This window comes from Cygnus atratus, chromosome 16 (assembly GCF_013377495.2).
Source record: "Cygnus atratus isolate AKBS03 ecotype Queensland, Australia chromosome 16, CAtr_DNAZoo_HiC_assembly, whole genome shotgun sequence".
NCBI classification, from domain to species: Eukaryota; Metazoa; Chordata; class Aves; order Anseriformes; family Anatidae; genus Cygnus; species Cygnus atratus.
The window spans coordinates 876389-900672 of NC_066377.1; the positions used below are offsets into that span (position 1 = coordinate 876389).

At 59.2% G+C, this 24284-nt stretch overlaps 1 protein-coding gene across 2 annotated transcripts in view; it reads left to right on the forward strand.

The window, feature by feature from the left end:
* The first annotated feature begins 8911 nt into the window (after nucleotides 1–8911).
* Nucleotides 8912–24284, forward strand: part of NOL4L (nucleolar protein 4 like) — a 57035-nt gene continuing 41662 nt past the window's right edge. Inside the window, exon 1 of one of the 2 annotated variants that reach the window (XM_035567041.2) lies at nucleotides 8912–9220. In XM_035567041.2, the coding sequence (XP_035422934.1) occupies nucleotides 8912–9220 (309 nt within the window). The remainder of the gene's footprint in view (nucleotides 9221–24284) is intronic. The other variant, XM_050713955.1, reaches the window with a different exon arrangement.

Below are 24284 nucleotides of genomic sequence, written 5' to 3' on the forward strand. Positions count from 1 at the left end.
AGCAGCGAGCAGAGCTCTGAGCCACGGAGAAGGCTGGAGCCCTCCGTGCCATTTCATCGCTGCTGCTCTGCGTCGGATTTCCCAGGAGCCCTGCAGCCTCGGCCTCATTAATTATGCAAATGAAAAGGTGTTGCCAGCACGCCATCCCGAGGTAGGATCCCTGTGGCCCAAGTTCTGCTCCCAGCCTGCCGGCCGCTGCCCCTGCGCTCAGGCCAGCGAGGGTCCGGGAGCACATCAGGCAGGATGGATGTTTGCAATAATTATCCAGTCATCCCCTTCAAGTGTACTGCAGCCATAGCAACAGACAGATGTTCTGTCCCAGCCAGAGTCCGCAGCGAGCTGGGGAGAGAAGCACAAAAATTAACCCGTTCAGGCCCAGGACAATGCAGAATCCGCTTTATTCTGGGACCAGAGCAAGCCTCAACGTCTCTGAGGAAATTCTAGGAAATCAGGTTAAAAAATAAAAACATACACACACACACATCCCATGAATAACACTTGCCCCGATGCTCACTCACCCACTGTCTTGCAGAAGGAGTTGGCTGAAGGGCAGCAGCACCCTGCAGCACCCTGCAAGCCCTGCAGGCCCTGTGGAGCCCCCCCGTGCCCCCGTCCCAGTGCGGGCTTGGCCGGCCCCGCAGGAGGCGACGCTGCAGGTGCGTGAGGCTCTCGCTGCCCGGCGGTAACCAGCCCCTGGAGATGAAGGACACCGGGGCTGCTGCTGCGGCCGAGCACGATGGGCACCCAACCGGGCAGGGAAGGGAGACGGATGAGCCACCTGGAGGAGCACCCACTGGTAAATTAACAGCTTTGTCAAAGTGTTTAAAGTATTAGGAGGTGGGACGCAGCCAGACGGAGAAATAGCTGGCATTTCGTTGTCCTGATTCTGCGCAGGTTTCCAGGATTCAGCCGAAGTTGCTGACATCCCACCCAGAAATGCTGTAACAAGGGGTCCTCCTGCCCACCACCACACTGAGAGCTTAACCCAGCTTCTACAGGGGCCCTTATCAGCAGGCAGCCCCCTTCAGGCACAAGGTCTTTGCTGCCTTCTCCTTTCCCCACTTGCCAGAGCTTCCTTTAAGCACTAGAACCGAAGTGTTTTAAGCCAAAGGGTGGGCTCCCACATAGCAGTGCCTTCCGAAGGGACCGAAGCTGCCCGGCCCGGCCAGACCCTGCCCTCCCTTCCCATGCGATGCGCTGCGGTCCTGCAGTGGCAACCCAGCCCGCAGCACCGCTCTGGGGATTCCTCTTGGCGGCCCGGAGCAATCCCCTGACCTCGGAGCACTATGAGCAGGCTCATGGGAAAGCCCCGTCCAGATGTCTGCAGCTGCAGATGCTGCTGGAGTGCACCCATGGTGAGGATTTCAAAAGAGGACAACGGAAATGCGGGAGGACAGCCCGCGCAGATGTGCCTAGGGGAACTAGTTACACCTAAAGGGAAGGAGAGAACCCTCTCCCCCCGTCTGGGTGAGCAAGACAACCCACTGTCCTGTGCCGCTCGTAGAGGTCACAGGAACGCAGTTTCACTTCCCAAACTGTAAGGCTATTTTTGATTCATATTACTTCCTTTCTTGTCCTCTGCTACCCAGACAATGAGAACTCCAGCTCGCAGAGGGCATCCTGGCTCCTCAACGTTTGCCTAGTGACAGCTTGTACCATGTCAACACGGCCTACCCTGGAACTCTTCGGTCTCCTGGTTGGGGTTTTTCCTCCTTCTCCTCAAGAAGAAGGAGGAGAGCAGTAAATGTGCTGATCTTGAAAGCGAGGGAGATGTGGCATCGTGTGCAGTCGCACAGGATGTGGGCAGGTGCCATCAGACTTCCCCACGCAGCTCTGGAAATGTAACTCAATCCTGATCTACAACTCCCTGGCTGTTCCTGTCCCAGGCTCCCACACAACTCTGGCAGCTGATGGGTATTTCAGTCCTAACCAAAACATTTAGGCTACTGCACTCCTTCTGCTTTCTTTTTTCTCCTCTTTTCTTTTTTCTTCAAGCACATCAGTTGAGCGTTCACGTGGTTTGATTCCCAGACCTCTGAAGCCAAGCTGGAGATAGAATAAGAAGGTGGGAGAAATGTCTATTATTCCCACAAATCCCAGTTCAATTTGTAACTCCAGCTCCTCTGCTTGCTTCAGTCCCAGGCCTCTCTGGAGCAAAAGACACACCAAATAACGTTTTGGTGCTGTGACATGGACAGAAATTCAATAGGCTCCAGAAGGAATTCGCGCTCTTTGCTGACTACCCTTAGCTGTTTTGACTTATTATCTGACCTGGATCTAAATCAGGTTTTGATTAAAGTCAAAAATAATTTCTACTTTGAAAAGTCTCATTGTTTAGGTTCAGAGCTAGCAAAAACTACAGGAGAATTAAAACTGATTTCTCATTTTGGGGACAGAGACCTCAGAGGTACCTGCTCGGCTGTGCCCAGCGCCCGCTGCGAGGGGCAGCTCTGCCGTGTGATGCCATTCATGAACCGACCACGCTCCGTTTTCACAGCGGTCAGGTTCTCTGCCCAGTTCTCCTCTGGGATCACTCCTGGGGAGACTCGCTGATCCGATGCCTGGTTAGCATCTTCTAATTCCAAGCAATATTCTAGCAAACTGTCTCCAACCAGAACTAGACAGCAGTCCAGGGTTTCACGAGAGCCTTTTATACTTCACCATCTCTCTCCTGAAATGACTCTCCCAGGACAACTTGGGATCGTTCTCCTTTTTCTTGACTGCATCCCGTTGGTGGATCACAGTTACCTCACCTAGATCCAGGCAGGTGCAAGTCAGATGGAGACTAGGTGAGACATGTAGGCTGCCTTTATGTTAGGTAGAAAGAGTAAGGCACCTCTGGAGAGCGACTCATCTTGCTCCACGACAGACATTTAGAGCATCTGGGATGAATCGCTCCTCAAGGCGCTCACCTTTCCGCATCAATTGTGAAGGGAGTCTGGGCAACCAGGCACTACCAGCTGGCCAGAGCTTAAATGGCTGAAGCTAAGAGAGCCAGACACTCACCCTTAGTGATCCAGTAAGTACCTCCACATTTCTCTGCTATTTCTTTTCCAAAGGAGGAACTCCCAGCTTCTAGCAGAAGTGATCGTTACTACCTCCTCAGCCCACTTTCTGCTGCTCAGGACCCTGCCACATCCACTGATGTGGTCCCAGTACAAGAACGAATCCAGCTGCTGACCAACACCACCAGGACAACTCAGGCACCGGCTGGCACCGCGCATCCCAGCAAGTCTCTGAGGTCTGCAGAGCACTTGCTGTGCGTGACTTTGCACAGCTTTTTTGTCTTTCAGCTGATAAACCGCATTTAGAAGAGCCCCAAGGAGAAGGGTACTTTCCTGTTGTGCCCTTCCCACAGCACTGTAAGTGTGCCTGGGGCGAGGGCTGGGAAGTGCCCTCCGTGCCACCTCACCCCGAGCAGGCAGCCGGCAGCCCCTGCTCCCAGCCAGCTGAGAACGGCTCCAGCACCATCCTGCCAAGAACGGCTCCGGCACCGTCCTGCTGCACTGAGGCACGGGCCGGGCTCCTGCGGGAGGAGGGAAGGCCGATTCCCCGCAAGGAGCTCACTGCCTTTTTGCTTTGCATCTCCCATGGAGGAAGTTGCCCAGTTGCCCAGGATACAACTATGTTGTGACATTTGTTTCAAAATACAACTAATCCTGCCGTGATTATTTGTTCCAAAACATCACCATTCCTACCTGGCCAGCTCGGTGGGCACTGAGCCGCGGCCGAAGGCGCTTTGTGCTCGTAGTGGTGCTGGGTGCGAGGGCCCCGGCAGGGGGTCACACGCTGTAGCTGTTGGATGGGACAGCTGCAGGAAACACGGGAATATTGCTGAGCTGAATCAGTCCATCTAGGCTGCTGTGCCGTCCCTGACCCTGATAAACATCAGGTACTTCAAAGGAAGCCCCGAGTGCTACAGCAAAAAAACTGTGGAACGGAACATCCACAAAGGCAGCGTCCTTCTCACTCCTGACAATCGGCTTTAGACTTATCCCCTAGAGCTCGAATGTTTATCTCTCCCTTTCTTTTTCTTAAGTCTGTGCCTTCACGTGTTTCTCCTCCAAACAGGCACCCGGTCCCTTTGAACACACAAACACTCTGTGTGGTGATAAATTCCATGGGTTAGCTGTAAGATGGGTAAAAATTATCTGGTTTTATCCATCTGGGTGACTCATAATTCTGCTGATCATCCCTTACTCTTGTACCTTGAGAAGAGACCTCTGAGCACCCACCCTTTGCCTTCTCCATACATTCCCATCCTACAGAACAGCATTGCAGCCTTCCTCGTTCATCTCCCACCTCAGCTAACCTGCCTTAATGTTTCTAATTAAGTATTTCCGAGGTATTATAATCACTAATTCCTGATTTCCCTGTTTTTAGGTATCTCCTTCTGGTGAGGGAATAACTACAAGCAGTAATTATAAGTACCCCTCCATGAAAAAATGTTACAAAGAGAAGTGATGTCTAGATCGTATTTCTTGGCAGTTACTAAGAACAACTTTTATTTGTATGGTGTAAGTAGCAATGGACCTCGCGTAATCTCACGCTTGTCTACAAAGGAACCTGCAGCAGATCCCCTGTGCTGAACAACTGGCATCGCTGTCATCCCGAGCTGAGAGCCTGAATGCCAGTGCCAGCAAATGCACTTTTTTTTTTTCTTTTTCTATTTTTAAGGACAAGAGTGGCCTCAATTTCATGCATTATAATCTGGCATGTCATGAGATTACCCATGCAGTGCAAGTTAAACCCTTGTTGAATCTGTGCTGGATTGGGACCTAAAATGCTGGTCTGCACACTGAGCCCGTCTGTGAGGGGTCTTCCCAAAACCTTCACGCAGAGGCTAGCAGTTCTTCTTGTCGTGCCTTGCCTTGCCAAACTGGGGAAACTCCTGTCCCTACTCTCAGGAGAGTGATCCCCCCCCCCCCCCCTTTCTAGGTGGAGCCCCAAAACCTTCTCAACAGAAAGATCAGAGAGATTCGGGTAGTCACATGAAAGAGCAGACAAGACAATTAACTGCAACTGCTAACAAATCAAAACAGATGGAAGATAGCAGAGGAACCTAGCCAAAGGAAAAGGTGAGCAGGATGTAGCTCGTCACAGCTGGAATGCCAGGAAGCACAGAAATCAAGCCCAGCAAGCGCTGCGCACCAGATTAAGGCCACTCATTGGAAATGCTGCAGTTTCCAGCAATTTTCTGCGGGGGGACAGCCACTGCCAGGGAAGACCATTGAAGTGCTTCCCTTCCACTGGCCACGCTGCCATGTGGCAGGAGCAGGCTGGCTCGTCCCACGCCAAGGATGTGTCCCAGACAAACGCCACGCTGCTGGCTGGGAGGGGGTCATGCTGCCGGCTGGGAGGGCAGCCCGTGCACACCCAGGCCCTGACCCTTATTTCCTGATGTCCCAGCATTTCCCCGCTGTGCCACAGGTGAGCGGGTGACAACATCATCATTCTAAGATGCAAATACCACCGGTGCAACAACCACCTCACTTCTGAGCACAACCAGTAACCGTGAGCCGTGCCGTGGCCCTCACAGCACCGTTCTTCCTCCTCTTGACTCACCCCTCTATTCCGGCTCTCCCCATGCTAGAAATTACCTCCCACGGCCAGTGCCTCCAAGGCACATTTTCCGCTTCCAAGCCCTTGTTGAAGGCTCTCCTCCAAGCCTTCCTGCCCTTCGCTCCTGCCATCGCACAGCTCCCTGCACCTCTCTCCCCACACGGCAGTCCCGCAGCTTGTCCCATGCCTGCTGGGTCCTTCGCTGCTCGGGGCACAGCCAACGTCCTCTGCAAAGTGCCGTGCTTATTGGGGAGGGGTGTCCCGTAACCACTGAGGAATATAATGCTTATTACTCTGCTTCGCTGTGATGGAGCGAACTTTTGGTGGTCACCATGATTTGGCAGTGATAAAGCCCAAATCCGTACTGTTCATGGGAAAACATCCAGGTCCCGTGGGCAGGCAAGTTCCTACCTCGGCTTCAGGCAGATCAGACTTTCGTCCCCACCTGCAGTGCCGTGTGAGGATGTTCCCTCTTTCCTTGGCTCCCGAGTGTTTAAATTGCAAGGTGGGAAATTCATTGATTTACTTCACTCAGGTCTGCTCGCGCTGAGGAAGGCAGCACTGCCGCTGGTCAGAACAACTCCTCATTTTCGTAGCAAAAGGGAGGCTTCCTCTTACTCTTTTCCCCACTCAGCATCTTCTGTGAAGCAGCCGGACTAGTGCTGAGCGCTTCCCTGACACTCTGGACAGGCAGCGACCCCCCCTTCCCACAGGGCTATTTGCAGAGTTCTCAGAAAGCTCACCCACCCCGCTGCCACCCCACTGCCGCTCAGCTGGTCACTGCTGGGCACCCGCAGGCAGCACGCCCGCGTGCAGGAGCAGGCTGAGCTGAGCCTCGGCAAAGTCTTTGCGAGAAAGCTGGCCATCAAGTCCCAACCATGCTGAATATTTTTCTCTTTTCTGCCATTTCCATCCCCCCCAACTGCTCCTCGCAGCTGTCCCCTGAGAAAGCTGTGCTTCCATGGCTGACTGAGGCTTGAAAGGATGTCCATCTTATTTTTAGTGGTCAGCAAAAATACTGCACTGCACTGGCAAGTTCCTCTAGGCATCCTGTGTTACGTGCCTTTGGGTAGAAAAACCAGAACAGGGCAGACCCTCTGCGCTCCACAAGTCCCTTTCCATCAGTGTCATGCTGGGCTCAGTGCAACCTGGATGGTGAAACTGGGAAATTTTTGAGAGCTGTCCAGAGCTGTCTAATGAGGTAGAAAGGGTCGACGTGATCCATAATGGAGCATTTCAGTAATTAATTTCAGTGCTTCAGCGTGACAGACATCACCTGGTGCTCACCGTACCGCCTCCAGCATGGCTAGCCCACTGCTCAGGTCCTGCAGCATTTAGTTCTCACCTCGGAGACCTGGACGGGCGCAGTGTGGCCGACAGGGTGCAAGGTGCCAAAGAGAAGAGCCGCCAGCCAGTGAAGCGCCCTCGCTTTCGCCCCTGCCTCCAGCCCCAGGCGTGCGGCACCATGGCAGCGGTATGCCTGCCAGCTCCAGCACCGCTGCGCCCTTCACCTCCAGCCCCGGCCCCAGAACACTCCCTGAAGCATCCCATTCCTCTTCCAGGTTCCCACAGGCTCCCGACTGCGGCTTCTACCTCCTCGGGTCAGCCCTACCTCCACCGGCACCGCAGGCAGCCCTCGCTGCGCACCACCACCGTGCTCCTAAATGACACAGAGCAGGCGTGTGCCACCACGGGGCAGGGCCGGTGCACACGCGTGGCACCGATGGACAGACACGGAGCACACGCGTGGTACCACCAGGAACACGGCACGTGTGTGTGTCGCTGCCGGGGACAGCCGGGACCGGCCATCCGGTCCCCACGGTGCCCCCTGAGCTGGCGGCACGCAGCCGCCACCGGAGACCCCCGGAAGGTCAAGGACGGTCCCCACGGAGCCCACCCCCGCAGCGGCCGGGCCCGGTGCCCCCGCGGGACAGCTCCGTGCGCCCCGGGCCCGCCGCACCCCCAGGCGGCCGCGGGGACCGGGCTGCAGCCGGCCAGGCCCCGCCGCTGCCGGAGCAGATGCGCGCGGGGCGGGGGGCGGCTGCCTTCCCCCGGTCACCGCCACGGAGCGGAGCGGCACCGGGAGCCCCGGCTGCTCCCCCGGCCGGCTGGGGACCGGCCTTTGTCTGCAGCCCCGGGGCTGACAGGGGCACGGCTGTCCGGGGCCGGCGGGGGCTGTCCCGGGGCGGGTGCCGCCTTCTCCCCTCCCCGGCCCGGCCGCCGCGGGGAGCCCCTGCCCCCGGTGCCCGCCCCAGCCCCGCAGGCCGCCGGCCCGGGACTAGCGCCGCGGGGGCGGCCCCGGCGCGGTCCCCGCCGGCCGTGCCAGGCCGCTCCGGCGGGCGGCGGACCTGCCGCTGCCGCTGCCCCGCGGCTCCTCCCCGGCTCTGCGGCGGCCGCGGCGCTCGGCAGGTGCCCGCCTCCGCCGGCCCGCCCGGCCCGCGGCCCCGCCGCACACGTGCGCCCGCGCCCCGCCGCGCCGCCGCAGCCGGCCGGCCTTTGTCTGGGGCCGGCACCTGGCCCCGCGCCCCCGGCCCGGCCCCCGAGCGCCCCCGCCGCCGGCCCCGGCCGCCCCCCCCCCCGCCCTGCCCGGCCCGGCCCCCGGGCGCCCCCTGGGCCCGGCGTCCCGCCGCGGCCGGCCCGGGCAGAGCCGGGGGGGGGGGGCAGCGGGCAGCGGCCCGGGGGCGGCCCGGGGCGGGCGGCCCGGGGCGGGGGGGGGGCGCGGCCCCGCGGGTCCGGGCCGGGGGGGAACGCGGGGGCCGGGCCGGGCCGGGCGAGGGGAGCGCGGCGCCGCGGGGCGGGCGGAGCGGGGGGGGCGCGGGGCCGCCGGTGGCCGGGCCGGGCCGGGCCGGGGAGGGGGGAGCGCGGCCCCGCGGGTCCGGGCCGGGCCGGGCCGTCCGGGGGAGGGGGCCCGTCGGCGGCGGCGGCGGCGCGGCCGCTCTAACAGGTGGGATCCCGCTGAGAGGAGGAGGCGGCCGGAGGGGGCGGAGGAGGCAGGGACGGGCGGGCGGGCGGGCGGAGGGAGGGAGGGGGACGAGCCGGAGCCGCCTGTGATCCTGTGACAGGAGCGGCTGCTGCTGCTGCTGGCGCCGCCGGTGCCTCCCGCCGCCCGGCTCCCGGGTCGCTGTCCGAGCCCCGGCGCCCCCCCCGCCGCGGCCCCTCCCGGGCATCGCCCCCCAGCCCCGTCCCGGGCCGCGCCGCGCCGGGGCCGGCCGGGCTCGCCGCGCCGCCTCGGCTTCCCCCAGCCCCGCCGCACGCCGCGCCGGGACAGGGCGCGGGGCCGGGCGCCGCCGCCGCCGCCGCCGCCGCCGCCGCCGCCGCCGCCGCTGTCGCTGCCGCCGCCGGCCGGGCGATGCCGAAGCCGCCGCTGCTGCTGCGGGGGAGCCGCCCCGGGGACAGCGAGCTGGGGCGGCAGTTCCGGGACTGGTGCCTGCGCACCTACGGGGACTCGGCCAAAACCAAGACGGTGACCCGGAGCAAGTACCAGCGCATCGCCGAGGTGCTGCAGGGGGGATCCGGCTCCGGCGGCGGCTCCGGCGGGGGGGAGAAAGGCAAGTTCCAGTTCTGGGTCCGGTCCAAGGGCTTCCGCCTGGGAAACGGCACCAGGGAGGCGACGAAGATGGGTCAAGTGGTGGTTTATGTGCCGGTGAAAACGGGAACGGTTAGTGCGCTCCGTGCCCCGGGGGCTCTGTGTCTGTGTGTCTGCCTGCCTGTCCGTGTCTGTCTGTCCTCCCCGGGGGTGCGGGCGGGAGGTGGGGGGGGGGCGGCGGGTCGGGGGGTTGGGGGGTGAGGGGGGACCGGGGCGGGGGCGGGCACCCCGGGGCCCCTCTGCCCGCTCCCCTACCGGCCCCGTCCCGTCAGCACCGGGCGGCCCAGCCCCGCCGCGCCGCCGGCCGCCGGGAGCGCGCATGCCCCATGCGGGGCGCGACGCGGGGCCCGGCCGCTCCCGCAGCCCCCCGCGGCTCCGGGCGGCAGCACCGGGACAGCCGCCGCCGCCCCGAGCCGACCCACCCGGGATGCGGATGGCGAGAGGCGCCCGCCCGGAGCCTCGCACCTTCCGCCGCCCCCGCCCCCCCCGTCCCATCCGGTGCAGCCCCGAGCGGGCGGCGGCGGGGACGGGGGCGGGAGGGGGGGGGGGGGCGGCGGTGCCCCCGTGCACCTGCCCCCGCGGGAGGGGGGGGGGGGGGGGGAGCAGCGCCGCCGCCCGGTGCGGGCCCCGCCGCCCCCCCGCCCCGTCCGCTCACGTTCGCCCCGCATTTCCCATCCGCCCCACGGCCCGAGCCGGGTTTGCAGTCAAGGGCAGAGCAGCGGCGGGGAGGGGGCGCCGGCAGCCCCGCCGCTGCCGCCGCCGCGCCCCGCCCGCCCCGCCGCACCGAGCCGAGCCGAGCCGAGCCGTGCGGAGCGGAGCGGAGCGAGCCCGGCCCGCTGCGGCTCGCCCGGCCCCGCCGTCCCGCGGCGCTGCCCGCCCCGTGCGGCCGCGGCAGCCGGTGCCCCGGGGGGTGCGGGCGGCGGCAGAGCCCGGATTAGGGCTGCCCCCCCTCCCCCGCGGCCGCCGTCCCGGGAAACTCCCCCGCCGGAGCCTCATTGTTCGGCGCCCCGCCGGGCCGGCGGCGCGGGGCGCACCGGGCCGCCTCCCCCCCCTCCCTCCCTCCGTCCCTCCCTCCCTCCCTCCGTCCCTCCCGCCCCGCCGCCGCCCGGGGCTGCCCCGCCGCCCCATTGTTCCCGTCCCGAGCGCGCCCCGCTCGCTCCCCGGCGCGGAGGAAAAGGCGCAACTTTCGCAGCCCCCGGCCCCGCGCGCTGGGGTGCGCCCCGGCCCCGCTGCCCCCCGCCGCCCGCCGGGGGGAACCGGGGGGATTGCTCCGGGCCAGCGGGCACAGAAGGGCTCCGGGAGGGTTTTTTTTTTTTTTTTTTTTTTTCCTGTCCCTCCCCTCCTCTCCCCGCTGCTGCTGCTGCTGCTGCTGCCGCTGCTCTAAAGGGTGCAGTGTTTTCTGTGCACACAGACTCCAGCATTGATGTGGCTGGAGGATGCTTCCATTGAGGGCAGCCCATCTGTGGCAAATGCTTCTAAACGCACTATTTACCTCCCATCTGGTCTGCCTTATTATTGGGGGGAGGGGGAAGGGTCATTATTTCTCCTTTTCCCTTCGTGGTGCTCAGAGGCGCCTTTCTTTCTCCCCTTGCAGCCCCCCTCCCCCATTCCATGCCCCAAAAAAATTCTTGGCAATTTTTTTTTGAGACATCTCTGCAGCCCTCCTCTACCGCTTCCCCTCCGCTCCCAAACAGCCCCTGCCGAGGGCGGATTAGGAGCCGAGCCCCCTTGCACAGATCCTGCGCTTCCCCCAGGTCCTCTCCATCTAGCCGGCGACTCTATCCCAGATCTTCCAAATGCTGCAGAGTCATGGTACCCCAGAGAGGCCACGCCAGACTCCCTCGACCCCGCCGCCAGCGAGACACCCCCTCCCCTTTGTCCGTGGCGGACTCCCGAGGGTCAGGAGCTCAACGAGGCCGGCGCAAGCCCGCGTATTCCCAAAGGGCTTCTGCACAGATGAAGTTTCAGCGAGGAGCGTGCCTAGGCCCCCACATCTTCCCTGGCAGAGTCCCTGCAGGCTACAGATAGGAGATACACCCAGGCTCCCGTAAGCCAACGAACAAAAAGCAGGCATGCCCTCAGGGGACGGCTGCCTTTTCCAAGGGGCAATACCGCTTATTTCCCAGGGACTGCAGTACCTGCCCGAAGTTAGGGCTGGCAGCGCTGCAAAGAGCCGCTGGCTGTAGGAAAGAGCTGTCATCGCTCTCCCCGAAATCCTCCGGTGCCAGGTCTGTAGAAGTTGTGGCCGCCTCTCCCCCAGGCTCCCGGGCCCCCCCAGCCCCACCTCGCCCCCCCCCCCCCCCCCGGGAATCCCATGGCCGGGTTCAGCCCGATGCGTGTGCTGGGTTTTGGCTTTGCCTGAAGTGGCTCTCAAATGTAGAGGTAACTTGACGGGGATTTTCTTCAGCTCCTGATAAGTCAGTGCTCTCCTGGTCTTTGGTGCTTTGGGCTGGTTTTGTGGGTGTATTTCATTTCTCTCGCGCATGCAGTCAAATAATTCACGACGCCAATACGAGCTTTTGGCTTGACAGTAAAGTGTGTATTCTGGTTTCGTGCCTGTTCTGCTGCTTCTCCCAAATGGTCCCGGACTGGCGTTTCGGTTGCTTTCTCCTGGCCGTGCTCCTCAGCAACCCGATACCCCTCGTCCTGTCCCCCCGTCCTCCTCCCAGCACATCTGCCGGGGCGCTGGCGTGCTCGGGACCGTCCCGGGCCGCAGGGACAGGCAGAAATACACGCGGCCGGGGGGCAGCGCCGGGGGCGGGGGGGCTTGGGCGCCGTTGTGCTGCATCTGCAGGTTGCTACAGGAAATCCGAGGTACCGGAGCGAGAGCTAGAGGAGAGGTGCTAAAGAGCGCGTAGAGGGCAGCAGTGGGGATAAGATCTTTCCTGCCCCTGATAGGGCTGGGGCCACTCCTCCTCTGAAAAAAAAAAAAAAAAAAAAAAAAAGCAAAAATCATCATAGTAACCCCCGCAGTGACCTGGTAGAGCCGTCCCTTTTGGCTTATGCATCCTGAGCTGGCTTGTATATTTTCTGCGCATCTGTAGCGAAAACATAATTAACATGGGGTTATTATTTTCTCTCCCGAGTAACTTTCCCTTGCCCTCCTCCAGGCCTCTCATCAGAACAGGCCTAATCAGATTTGGGTGGCTTGAGAGCTGTGACTGTGCACTGAGAAGGGGGCATCTGCCTTAGGTGGTGGTCAGAGCAGATGGTGGTCTTCTCAAAGAATGCACTGGGAATAGGAACAGCAGTGCGGACGGATGTCTGGCACAGAGACTGTTCGGATTTCTTTTTCCCAGATGAACGTCCCAAAGATGCTGGACATTTAACACATACAATTAAAAAAAACCCTCCACAGCTACACACGGGGTTTGGCAGCGTAGGGCGTTGTTGTCCAACAGCCCGGTTCACGCTCCGGCCGGGTGCTGCATCCCGCAGGCCAGGCGCTTGGACAAATCGGCGTTTAGGCTGTGCTGAGGAGGAGGGTATCTTTGTGTGCTGCTGCAGCACAAACAATGGATATCCCAAAGTGCCCAAGGCTGCCGTTCCCTCACGTGGATGGCGTGCACTAAGGTGCAAACCACCTCGTTATCCGCCTGCTGGGCCGAGCCCCGCGTTCCCTGGGCAGCGCTCCCCCTTAGCCCCGGCTTTGCTAAGAACTGTGGGAGAATTCGGTCGTGACAAGGTGCTAAGATGCAGTTCGTTAAAATCTCGTGTCCCTCCTGTCCTAAGCATTTAGCATCACTTAGACAGTCTTGTACAGAAGCACAGTGAGGCAGGGGAGCAGCGCAGGGGCGCGGGTGGCCCTTTGGTGACAGCCGGGCTGCGGGTGCCTTTCCCGGCGCGGCAGGGTGTGCTGGGGCCGGGCGTGAGCTGCGGGAGTGGTTACGCACACTCTCTAAATCAATGCCGTACCTCGCCGTGCATGGTGTGCACTTGTCACAACTCCGGAGCGGTGGCCAGCCTCGCAGGATGGATTCATTCTGGCAGCCCGCGACGCAGGCTGGAGGACTGAGTCCAATCGGACTGCGGGGTGAGGTACGGGAAAGCCTCGCGCTGGGCTGACCCTTTGGGTATTGTGCAAAGGCTCGGGGATTGGGTAGGCTCTGCAGCACTGCCTACGTTTGATTTTGCTTTCCTGCTCACTCTCTGTCCCCTGCAGAGCTGGCATGAGGTTCTGGAGTTCTTTTAGGCATTAATAAAAGGCTGATGACATTTGTGAGGGTGGGCTGCTATTGTTGTAGCAGTGCAGTGCACCTAGGCTGGCTCCCCCGGAACCGAATGTTTGAAATCATTTCACGATTGTGCCTGGTGAAATTCATCCAAGGAGGGGTACTGCGGCGGGGAGGAGCGCTACAGAGAACAGAATGAGACCAAAAAGCAAAATGGATGCAGGCCTTTCACCGACAGCAGGAAAGACATCACATGGGACACGGATAAATCTCACAGTACAGCGTATCCCTAAATGTATTTTAGTTCCCAGAGACAGAGAGCGTTGTGATGCTGAAGCATGTGAAAGCCGTGATGCTAGGCCGTGGGACAGCACAGCACAGTGGCAGAAAGCTTGAGTTGAGAAGCTGGGCATGTCGGAAAGATGCTGCTCCAACAGTTAATAGAGGCTACATTTTTCCTGGTACAAGTGCACTTCAATGCCCATATTCAGTGCCCCAAAAAGCTGCACATCTATAACCTCTAAGAACATTAGTCAACAGAAGGTTTTCACTATTGTGAATAACCACTTAGACTTTCTGTGGACTTCACGTGATAAAAAAAAATAAATCAAGACTGTTCAGAAGAGCCTTAGACAAGGCAAATGGGCCTGAGGGTATTATCTGAGAAATTGTCTATTACTTCTTTAGCACGAGCCTTACTTAGAGTATACAGAGCCTTCACCTGCTCTGAAATAGCCTACCCCTGAGCATGCAGGGCAGCACTGGCTTTTCCAAGGAGCTGAACTGGTGGCAGGTTTACATTCAAATGTGCACTTACGAGACTGGCACAATGCTGGCTGGATGCATGGTCCCATCCAACCAAACACAGAGATCTCCTACCTTAATACCAGTTCCAGATTCAGCTCTGAGTTTGCACAACATCAACAGCAGTTTTTGCTTCTGAAGACTGCTGGTGGTCAGAGTCACGCTAGCGATAACCCGTCCAAAGGTTCCCCATCCCACCCCTTCTCCCGGTCCCAGCCCCCTTACGCATGCCCGGATAAACAGTTTCCAAAACAGTCGTCTCTATCCACTGTTTATGCTGTACATCTTACGTGATTCCAGAAACATTGCTGGCATTGCCGATCTGAGAGGAATCGAGATCCAAGAGGATCTGAGAGTATTTCCTTGATGAAGCACTCGTATCACCCGAAAGTTATCTCCCCCTGCAACTGCTTTAAGATTTGTGTTTCTTGTTGGGCGTTGCTTTGAAGAAGGGAAAAAAAAAAGAAAAAAAAGAAAAAAAAAGAAGCAAATGAAACAGAGCTTCTGTAACGCCTTCTTAAAATAATGCTAAAATGCAAAGGAAGGAAAGCCCGGTCCGGTGAGACACTGCTCTTGGGGCTCTTCAGATTATGCCCGGTCTTTGCAGAGGAAGAGGGGTCCAAGCACTCAGGGCCCTGCATTAACGAGGAGCTGAGAGGACTGATGATAAGAGCAAATGTAGGCTGTGCTCTCACCTCTCCTCCAAGGGCCGTGACTCAAAGGGACTTACTCTTATTCTGAGCAGGCAGGGGAATTCAGTTGCTGACTAAGGATGGCAGCAAAGCCCAGAAGAGGTTGTTGCACTGGTTTCACTGAGAACTTTCTCAAGAATGTTTGTCCAAACCATTCTCAGCAAAATTCTCAGATAATATCGTTCCCTCAGTTTTGTTTTTGCTATTAAATTAGGACTGATATGAGCAGCGTATGAACTTTATGGACAAAATAAATTGGCAGGGAAACCACAAAGAGGCATGGGGCATCAATGGAGTGTCCAGCCAGCCAGCACATGTTGATGCTCTGGCTTCACAAAACCTTGTCCGTGTTCCTGGGACAAAGGAATACATATTCTTTCCTCTTCCCTTAGTGCAAATTAGTATTTACTTTCCCCTGATCTCATGTTAGCTGTGCCCACCTCTGAAGAACTGCATCAAGATGGGCCAAAGTCACCACCGAGTTTTGGTGTCTCATCTAATTAGCTGATTGTAGCTAGGAGGTACCTGTTGGCCAAAATCATTGTCTTTGTTGGAATGCTGCTGACTTCCACTTTTATGGCTGGTGCCAAAGAGTAGCAATTTATTTGAGAAGAAATAGCTGCAGAATGGACGTGCATGTATATGGGAGCAGGCAGTAATAGCAGAGGTTTGGAGTAATGGTTTCTTTCCCATGTGTCTGAGATTAAGCCAGCAGCCATTGAAAGTAGGAGGCTGGTTATGTCTTGCCAGAGCGGTACTGGGCCTTTCACAGGAAGACAACTGGGAAACCGGGATGCTGTGTAAACGTTTTCTCTCTGCCCTTGTTCTGTTTTGGCTTGACGGCCTGGAAGGACACGTTTTCTCTTCTAATGCACAGGCAGAAGCAATGCTAGCATCTCAGATGGACCCGTTCCTCGCCAAGAGGGAGGGATTGCTCTGGGGAAGGCAGGGCAGGGCCTCGGGACTCCTGGCTTGGCTTGCATTTGAGCGAGGGATCTAAGAGCAGACCCTGGGTCATCCATGCATCTGCGCTGCTGAGGCATCCGAACCCTTCTGGGTGTCGGTGCTGAAAGCGCTACCTGCGCTGGTGCCATGGTGGCCTGGGTGCTCCAGGGGCCCGGTGGCAGCACCCAGACGGGGCAGCTCCTCCCTGGGCGATGCTTTCGGGTCGTTGTTCCCACTGCCAGTTCGGGTGCCGGGTACTCCAGGTACCCCGGGCCCATGGGGCTGTGGCGGCGGGGAGGAGGCCTGCCTGCCCTCGCTCACCTGCCTCGGGCCTTGTGATCCAGCACAAGCCCTTGAGCTGGTGACAAAGGTCTGGATGTGGGCTGGGAAGTACGGTCCTGTCTCTTAGCAACTGGTTCCTACCTCTGAGCTCTCAGAGCTGTGTGGGACAGAGAGCATCAGTCACACTCCTGCTGCAGCAGCAACGTGCCGAGGAGGGGACGGGGGGGTCCGGCCCGCTCCAGCCACAGCCCCGACGCTTAGAGAAGCTCGGGCATTTCTAACACGAGCAGTCAGCTGTGAGTCCTAATCAAAGCTTCGGTTTAATTGCTTTCCCCGTGCCCTGTCTCTGCAAGGCGAACACATCGCCCATTGGCCGCCTGCAGGGGCTGCCTGCCAGCTACCCCGGGAGCAGCTCCGCGCTGCCCCTGCTTTTTGGTGGCAGGGTGGGGACCGGGCGGGGAGGAGGGAGGACACGGCCCATGTATTTCTAGAAAAATTAGATGTCACAGGGTCCTTCCCTGAACTCCTCCGCACTGCACTTGGGAATCCCCCAGCCCTCCTAGGGACATTTGCATTGCTATTTTCTGTCTCGGTGCTTGGTTCTGCTATTTCACCCTCGTGTTTCCTCCTCCTAACCAAAAGCGACTCCTCTCTGGTGAGCATTTCTCAGAGGCTTCCTTGCAAAGAACTGTTTCATAAACATTTTCACAAATCCTCTGCTTTGTCCTCCTAATTAACCATCCAATTGGCCCCCAATGGAGCCTTCACCTCTCCTGTGAAGATCCTGCTTGCACAGATTATAACCTGTCAGCTGCCAATTTATTCCTCATGCAGAGGGCAGGTTATATTAATTGTCTGTCTTCCCTGCCCCGTTTGGTTTGCCCTCCCTTTCTTCTGCTCACTGCAGCATCCCTGTTTCAAGACACAGGCTCACAGAAAGGCAAGGGAAGCCAGCGGCGAGGCAGCGTGGCTTTGCCGATGTGCCCAGCCTGCAGCAATGAGGCTGCTGGACCAGCCGTGGTGGGATGCTGCTGGGCGGTGTCAGCCCTGGGAGAGGGGGCCCTGTGGACGGATTGCCATGATGGCGCCGTCAGTGTTAAACAGCACGTCTCATTTCTGATCCCCCCACACGTAGTTGCAGTTGAGAGCTCCAAAAAAATCCATTTGGCTGGCCCAGGTTAATCGGGAATCCCTGGGGGTGATTTACAGATCAGATTTTGGAAGAGTTGGGGCCCACCCTGCGTGGTTACAGTGGAAACGAGCCAGAATTCAGAGCAGGGTTACCTGACAGACCTAGCAAAATTCAGTCAAATTCTGCCCCCTCCCCAGCTCCCTGTGTGGGACCCCCCCCACCCTTTCGGGTCCGTGTATGCAGCTCAGAGTAAATAAACACTGACTGCGGTAGGAGCCTGCTGTCACCAAGGGTAGGTGCCATGTGTTTTGCTTGGTTCAGGTGTCAGGGAAGGGGGTGGTGGAGTCCAGCATAACCCTTATGGCTCAGCACCATCAGCTTTTGGGGTAAAGGCAGGAAAAAGGCGCAGCAGCACAGTGCATCTCATGTCCTCGGTGCCCTTACCTGGCACAGAGGCTCGGTTCTGGGAGGGAGCTTGAGCCCCCTCGAAGGGCTGCTGAGTTGTCAGCGCTTTCCTAGAGGCACATCTTGCAGTGCCTGCGGGAGTCTCTGACTCTGGCCCACATCCTCTGCATTGCCGGGGAACAATGAGCTGACACCAGGATGCCATGCGTTTGGGGCTCAGCCTCGGCCCGCCTGACCTTGATTCACTGGAGCATCATTTGTAACTTATTTTACATAATTTTGCTTGCCCCTAACGAGCTGAGCTGCTGCTGCTGCACTCTGCCTCCTCCTACTTAGTTTCATTTTGACATCACTGTGTCCTCACGGTAGGTTCGATGATGTTGCACGGCTGCCCTGACGCTGCTGGGTCTGTTCCCAGGCAGAATGAGGGGTAACCTTGCGGCGAAGGGTGACCTCGTCACTTGGTACAGCGGCGTCTCCTCCTCCGGCTTGAAAGATTTTGCTTTGGTAGTGATCTTTATTAGATTCCTGCCTCAGAGCTGGGAAGATTGTTTACCGTGATAAGTTACTGTAGGGAAGAACCACCTCTAAACACGTACTGAGTTTGTGTTGCAGCTATATATTTTCAATATTATTCCAATATTCGATATATAATTTTCAACATATAGCTGCAGACTTGCTTTAGAATGCTATTTAATATAAATGCTCTTTTAATTATAAATTCAATTTCTTGCCACCCCCCGGCATGCCCCTCCATCTCACCTAAAAAGATCCAAATGCCATTAAGAAATTGCTCCCCGTCTTTACAGATTTATTAAAAAAATAAACAACAACAAGCTTGCATTTTAGCTCTACCTAATTGTTCAAAATAACAAGAAATACTGCAGCACGGCAGCAGCCACCAGATGACAATGCCCGTGACACCTGCCTGCTAGCGAGCCACCCTGCCACACCTCCCCGGCTCAGCGGAGCAGCGCGGCGCAGTCCGGAGGCTGCAGCCGGGGCGATTCCCCGGGCAGGCCAGAGCTCTCTGCAGTCAGGCGCTGTGCTCACGAGGCCGCACCGGTGTTTCCACCCCAAACTGTCAGCCCTGACGCAGCTCGGCCTGCCCCGGTGCACCCAGCGGTTTGTTCCCTTTGACGCGGCCGGCTTGCCCACGGCGGGCAGCGCTGGCTCCCGGCTGTGCCCGGCCACGGGGGTCACGTTCGCCCGGCAGCGTGCACTCACCTCCCGGCGCAGCTGCTCCTGTGGCTTCCCCGCGGCGGGCGGCCGGTGCTCGCGGGGAGGCAGCTCTGCTCTCCTGCACCGTGCAAAATGTCCTCTGCCTGCAGGGCATGGCAGGCACGCAACCAAGCCTCTGCCCGCCGCGGCTGCTGCGCCCGTCGCCCCTGTGCCCCATCGGCACGGGGCATCGGTGCCCACCCCACCACCCGCAGCCCCCCGTAGCCCACCTGGGCCCTCCCCGCAGCCGGAGGCAGGGCTGCCATTTCCAGGCTCGCCCCTCCCAGGCTGCCGTGTTTTCATTCAGAGCCCTGGGAGCCGGCAGAGAAATAAGCTGAGGTCAGAGCAAAGGCCTGGGCTCATGGAGACGCCTCAGCTGTGGCTGCTGAAAGAGCAGCTCGCTTGTAAGAGGCGCCTGTTCCCGGTGAAAGACATACACCTCAGCTTTGTTTGCCGTCTAAAAATAATGCGCCTGGCTCCCCCTCACAAGGAAGTATTTACCTTGGAAAAAAAGTATTGTGTACCGTGCCGGCTAGAGAAACAATGCGAATGCACCGAGCACGAGGCTGGCAGTCGGGGACTCGGGTATGCTGCTCCACCGGCCCCCGGCCAGAGTCAGCGGGTAGCCCTGGGGAAATTACTTCTTCTGCCTGCCTTGGTTCCCCCTGGAGAAATTACCTCTCCTGGGCCGTGGTGAAGATCAGTTGATCAGCAGAGCCAGGGCAGGTTTTACTGCAGTGAGGAGGACTGTAGCTATAACAGCTGGATTGGGCTTCACATTTGCCTGGTAGCTTGTGCAAAATTATGTATAAATGTTTAGCACAGAGAAACGTCATCAGCATTTTAGCTACCATTTTTTCCCAATTTTCCAACCAGATATGTTCAGAAAAAATTCCCAGAAAAATACCTCTGGAGAAAAAGGAGCAAAATCTGTAAGTTAAAGCATTTCCCATGTTATTCTGATGGGTTCTTTTTATCATTAGCCATACAGTTGATATTGTCCTCAGTCTAGCATTTCCCCAGGGCCTGTTCCTAAGGCATGCACTGTGCCCGTGGTAAGAGGGACAAGAGGAAGAGGGAAGTTCTAGGAATCAAGCTCTTCTTTCTCCTCGCAGCATTAGCAGAGGGAGCCTGCTGTGGTTTAACATATCCCCCGCAAAAGCTGCTTTCATCCTACACCTAAATACCATGAGGAGTGAACTTCCTAAAGCCCTGGAGAAGTCTAAATATAGAAGCCAATCAAGGACTGACTTCCCAGAGATGAGAAGTACCAAGAACAGTTTCTTGATCAAAAGTTGTAAGAGTCCATATTGAAATAAAGCGTCTGTCTCGGTACCCAAGCCTGTGCAGAAGGAGTAATTGTAGAGGTGGGCTCGTGCTCCTCGCATGCCGGCTCCGTCTGCCTCACGGTACCCGCAGCGCCAGGTGCCGGAGGCAGGCAGGAGGCTGCGGTCTGGTGAGGTGGATGGATGCAAGGTGCGAGTCACTGAAGCACCGACAGGAATTTTTCTGACAGTGCGACAGAATTTCGCTCCTTGCTGTATATTGCAGTTTCTGTCCCTCTGTAGGTACCCACTGCTGTTTCCTGTGCATGTCCGCTCCTGGTCACAGCTGATCATTTTTTCTGAAGAACAAAAATTTCCTTAGAACAAAGCACAACTTACAGGAAATTAGAAAGGCACGACACGAAGGTTGTGAATCTCAAAGCAGCAACCTGGCAGCGCCTCTGTGCACGTAGCAGAGGGAACCACCACGGGCACTGAGGAAGAGCAGGGATTGCTGACTGCTGCAGAGATGGCACTGCCAGGCGTGAACCCTCAGCTGTGCACCATGGGGGCACGGGATGGGGAGCCCTGCTCCTGCCCTGCAGCACTGCAGGCAGAGGGGACGGCGCTGCCTCTTCCCCGCCTGCAAGGGAGGTGACCTTGAGGGGCCGCTCAATGCAACCAGCCCCAAAGCTCCCATTCGGGTATCCCGGGGATGAGCGTGACAGGGGCCCTTCCAGGTAGCCATGGGAAGTAAGAGTTTAACGTGCTGAGAGAGGCTGTACTGAGCCGGGGGGAGATGCTGTGGTTGAGACAGAGACAAGCACTTTCATGTGGGATGTGCAAGGACAGGGGAGGGCTGAGGGTCTGCTCCTCGGACAGCATGCAGCGTGCAGCCATAATCAGCAGGGCTCTGCCGGCAGGAAGTGGCTTTTTGCTCGCAGGAAGCTGAATTCGGCTGCTATCAGCCCCTTGCGTAAAGGCCAGGGGAGCGTTTTATCTGCCGTTGAGCGCAGCAGATGGGGAAGCAGCCGGCACTCCCTCCTGGCCCGCTCCTTTTCCAGCACCCCTGCCCCACGGCCCTCGCGTGACCCCCCATCTGAAAACAGCCGCTTTCCTGCAGAGCGGTGCAGGGCAGAGCTTGCTGCGCCCAGGAAAGCTGCTGGCCCCGCTGGAGGAAGCAGACATTGCCCCTGCCGGAGCACAGCCCCGGGACCCCAGGCTCCCGAACTCCTCCTGGGCCTGTGCCGCATCCTCCAGCAGTGACCCCACCAGGCGTGCAGGCTGCGGAGAGCCAGGTCCCTGGGTGTTCGGGTGGAATCCTCCCAGCTTCTCTCAAATCAGAGCGGCAGAGCCAGGAGAGGGGACTGGGGCACAGAGGCTTGTGGGGACGGGCAGCCCTTGCACGAGGCCGCTCCTCGCACGTTTAGGTCTCGCATTGCACAGGGAGGCAGCAGCATTTGGGGGCCGGTGCAGAGGTCAGCGCGGGGGTCCCGCCGCCCTGCGGAGGGTGAAGCGTGCCCCTCACCGCTGGGCTCAGCCGCAGAGCCCCGGCCGTGACCGCTTTCACACCCCAGGCAGCCAAGAAATGGCTGCAGGGGCCTGCAGAGGCCCAGCGGGCGGCTGGGAGCAGGGAACGGCGGCCGGGGGCGCTCGGGGTGGCCGCTGCCCACCGGGACCTGGGGCCGCCTGCGGCCTGGGAAACCGCCCCGGGGCCGTGCCCCACGGCCGCTCGGTGCCTGCCGGGCCGAGGCCGGGCCGCGGGGGTCCCCGCCGGTGGCCGCCCCCGCCAGCCGGTGCCTCCCCGCCGCGAGGAGCCGCCCGGCCGGACCCGGCCCGGCCCGGCCCGGCCCGGGGGAGCGGATTACCGCCGGCAGCACGGCCCCGCCGGTTGCCATGGCGACGCCGCTACCTGCCGCCGGGGCCTCAGCCCGGGCCGGGCGCGGGGGGGGGGGGGGGGGCGGCCCCTTCTTCCCCCCCTACCGCCGCGGCAGATGTCACCGGGCGGCCCCGGGGCGGCCCCCGCGGAGCTGCACGGCCCGGGGCAGCGCGGGGGCGGCCGGCAGGGAGGGAGGGAAGGGGGGGGCGGGAAAGGGCACGGCCGCGCCCGAGCCGCTGGGCCCCGGGGGAACGGGGACGAGCGGGGCCGCCGAGGCGGGGGCCGGCGTCGTGCGGCAGCCGGGGAGGGCAGGGCGGCTGCGGGAGAACAAAGATGCGGGGAGGGGACGCGGGCGAGCCCCGTGAGGGCAGCCTGAGGCCCGCCGCCATCTCCCCGAGCCCCGGGGCGCCTGGCGCGGGGCTCTCCCCTCCTCTGGCTGCCGAGGGGCGAGGGGGGCTCCGGTGCCGTGGGTGCGAGGTGACCCTAACCCCAACGCGGCCCCCTGCCCCGAGCGGAGCCCCGGCCCCAGCAGGGGGCTCGGCCAAGGGCAGCAAGGAGAAGTGGGGGGCACGGGGCGAAGGGCGCGGGAGGCTGGCACGGGACGTGGGGCCGAAGGGGCCTGTGAGGTGTCAGCGGGGGGCACGGGAGGAAAGGGGGGGCAGCGGAGAGGAGGGAGACAAAGGGCTGCGGGGAGGAAGGAGGCAGGTGGGAAGTGAGGGGGAGAAATGGACAAGAGGGGTTGGAGAGCACCGAAGGTGGCTGGGAAGGTGGGAGAAAGGGGAGCAAAAGCTGTAGGAATAACATATAGGGGACAGGCCAGGGACAGGAGGGGAGGAGATGGGTGAGAAAGGGCAGGAGGAGAGGCCAGCTAACGCTGGGCAAATGTGGGAGGAGGTGGGATGCCTGAGCATGGCGAAGGGGCTCCCTCTGCCAAGCACCTGAGGTGCCGCCGGCTTCCCAAGCACCTGTCTCAAGGCTGACTCCTGAAATCTTGTGTGCATTTTGGGGGCTGGCAGCTCCCAGTAAAGCCCCAACACCAGTAGGGGGCAAAAGCATCCTTTATGCTCATCCTTCTTCCCAACTGAATTTTTATTGCTTTTTAAACTTAATGGCTTTTAAGCCATTCTGAGATATTACGGGCTCTGACTCATGCCTTGAATACTCGTGAGCAATACTGGGTGTGGAAGGAAGACGGAGAGGGGCGTAGGCCCTTTGAGAGGTAACCTATAGCACATATGTCCTCTTAAATCCTAGGTCAACATTTGGTTATATTGCCACTGATAAACCTTCATAATCCCAGAATCACCAACTTGGTACAGCTTCTTATATCCAGTGGCTTTGATACTGCTTGCATCTCACCTGCTTCCCAAAGCTAAATAGTCATCGTGGGGAGAGAAGTCTCAGCGCGGACAAGGGGCTGGAGAGCCTGAGGAGTCAGGAGGGCTGCAGCAGGGGACGGGCTGGCGAGGAGGCAGCTCTGGCACCCGGCATCCGGACGGGCTGGTGAGGAAGCCAGCACTGATGAGCAGAGAGGCTGTAGTGATGCCAGACCCCGAGGTTCTCTTAGCTGCAGTCATTGTAAAACCAAGGAGGAAACGGGAAACCACCGGCCTTGCAGGGATGAGGTTATTTGCTGGTTGGGATGGCCCTGGAAATAGTGATTTGCGTGTGGAGTTGGTTGCAACCTTAATTTTGAGGGCTCTGCTTGTTGCGACTGACTGTGCTTTTCTCCTGATGCAGTTTCCTTTGTCCTGTTTCTCTAATTATCCTCATTTCAACCCTGCTCTGAGGATTATTGGTCAGTAGGAAGCCTCCTAATGCCCGTTCCTCCTTGGCAAGGGAATACCCATGCCCTGGATTAAAGTGAAACTCCCCGAACAGTGACAGAAGAAATTAGATCTATATTCCTCAGAAACCCTCCCTCAGGTGAAGTTTCCCGACCCCCACCACATCAGCCCTGCCACCGTGCCCCTTGTGTTCGTTCTCAATATTCTCTTTGTTACAGCCACCTTTATGTACGGCTCAGAGCTCCCGAGGGAAGGGAGAGATGGTTTGTGCAGGAAAAGCCCCGTGCCCATTTCCAGAGCGAGCACGCCCACCCGTCCCGCTGCGGCCGCGCCGAGCGTAGATGGTCTCTGCTCTGAAATCGGGGTGAGCAGCTTCAACAGGCAGCGCTTCACGGTAAAAGACTGCTTACCCAGTGCGTTGGGTAGTCTTTAGCAGAAGTCCATCCCCCTAAATGATTGATTTTTGAGATTCCCTTGACTGGAGGCTTAAGAACAGCATTTATTCAATCTGTAGTCCGTGTGAGTATGTACAGCCCAAGCACCAATAACAAC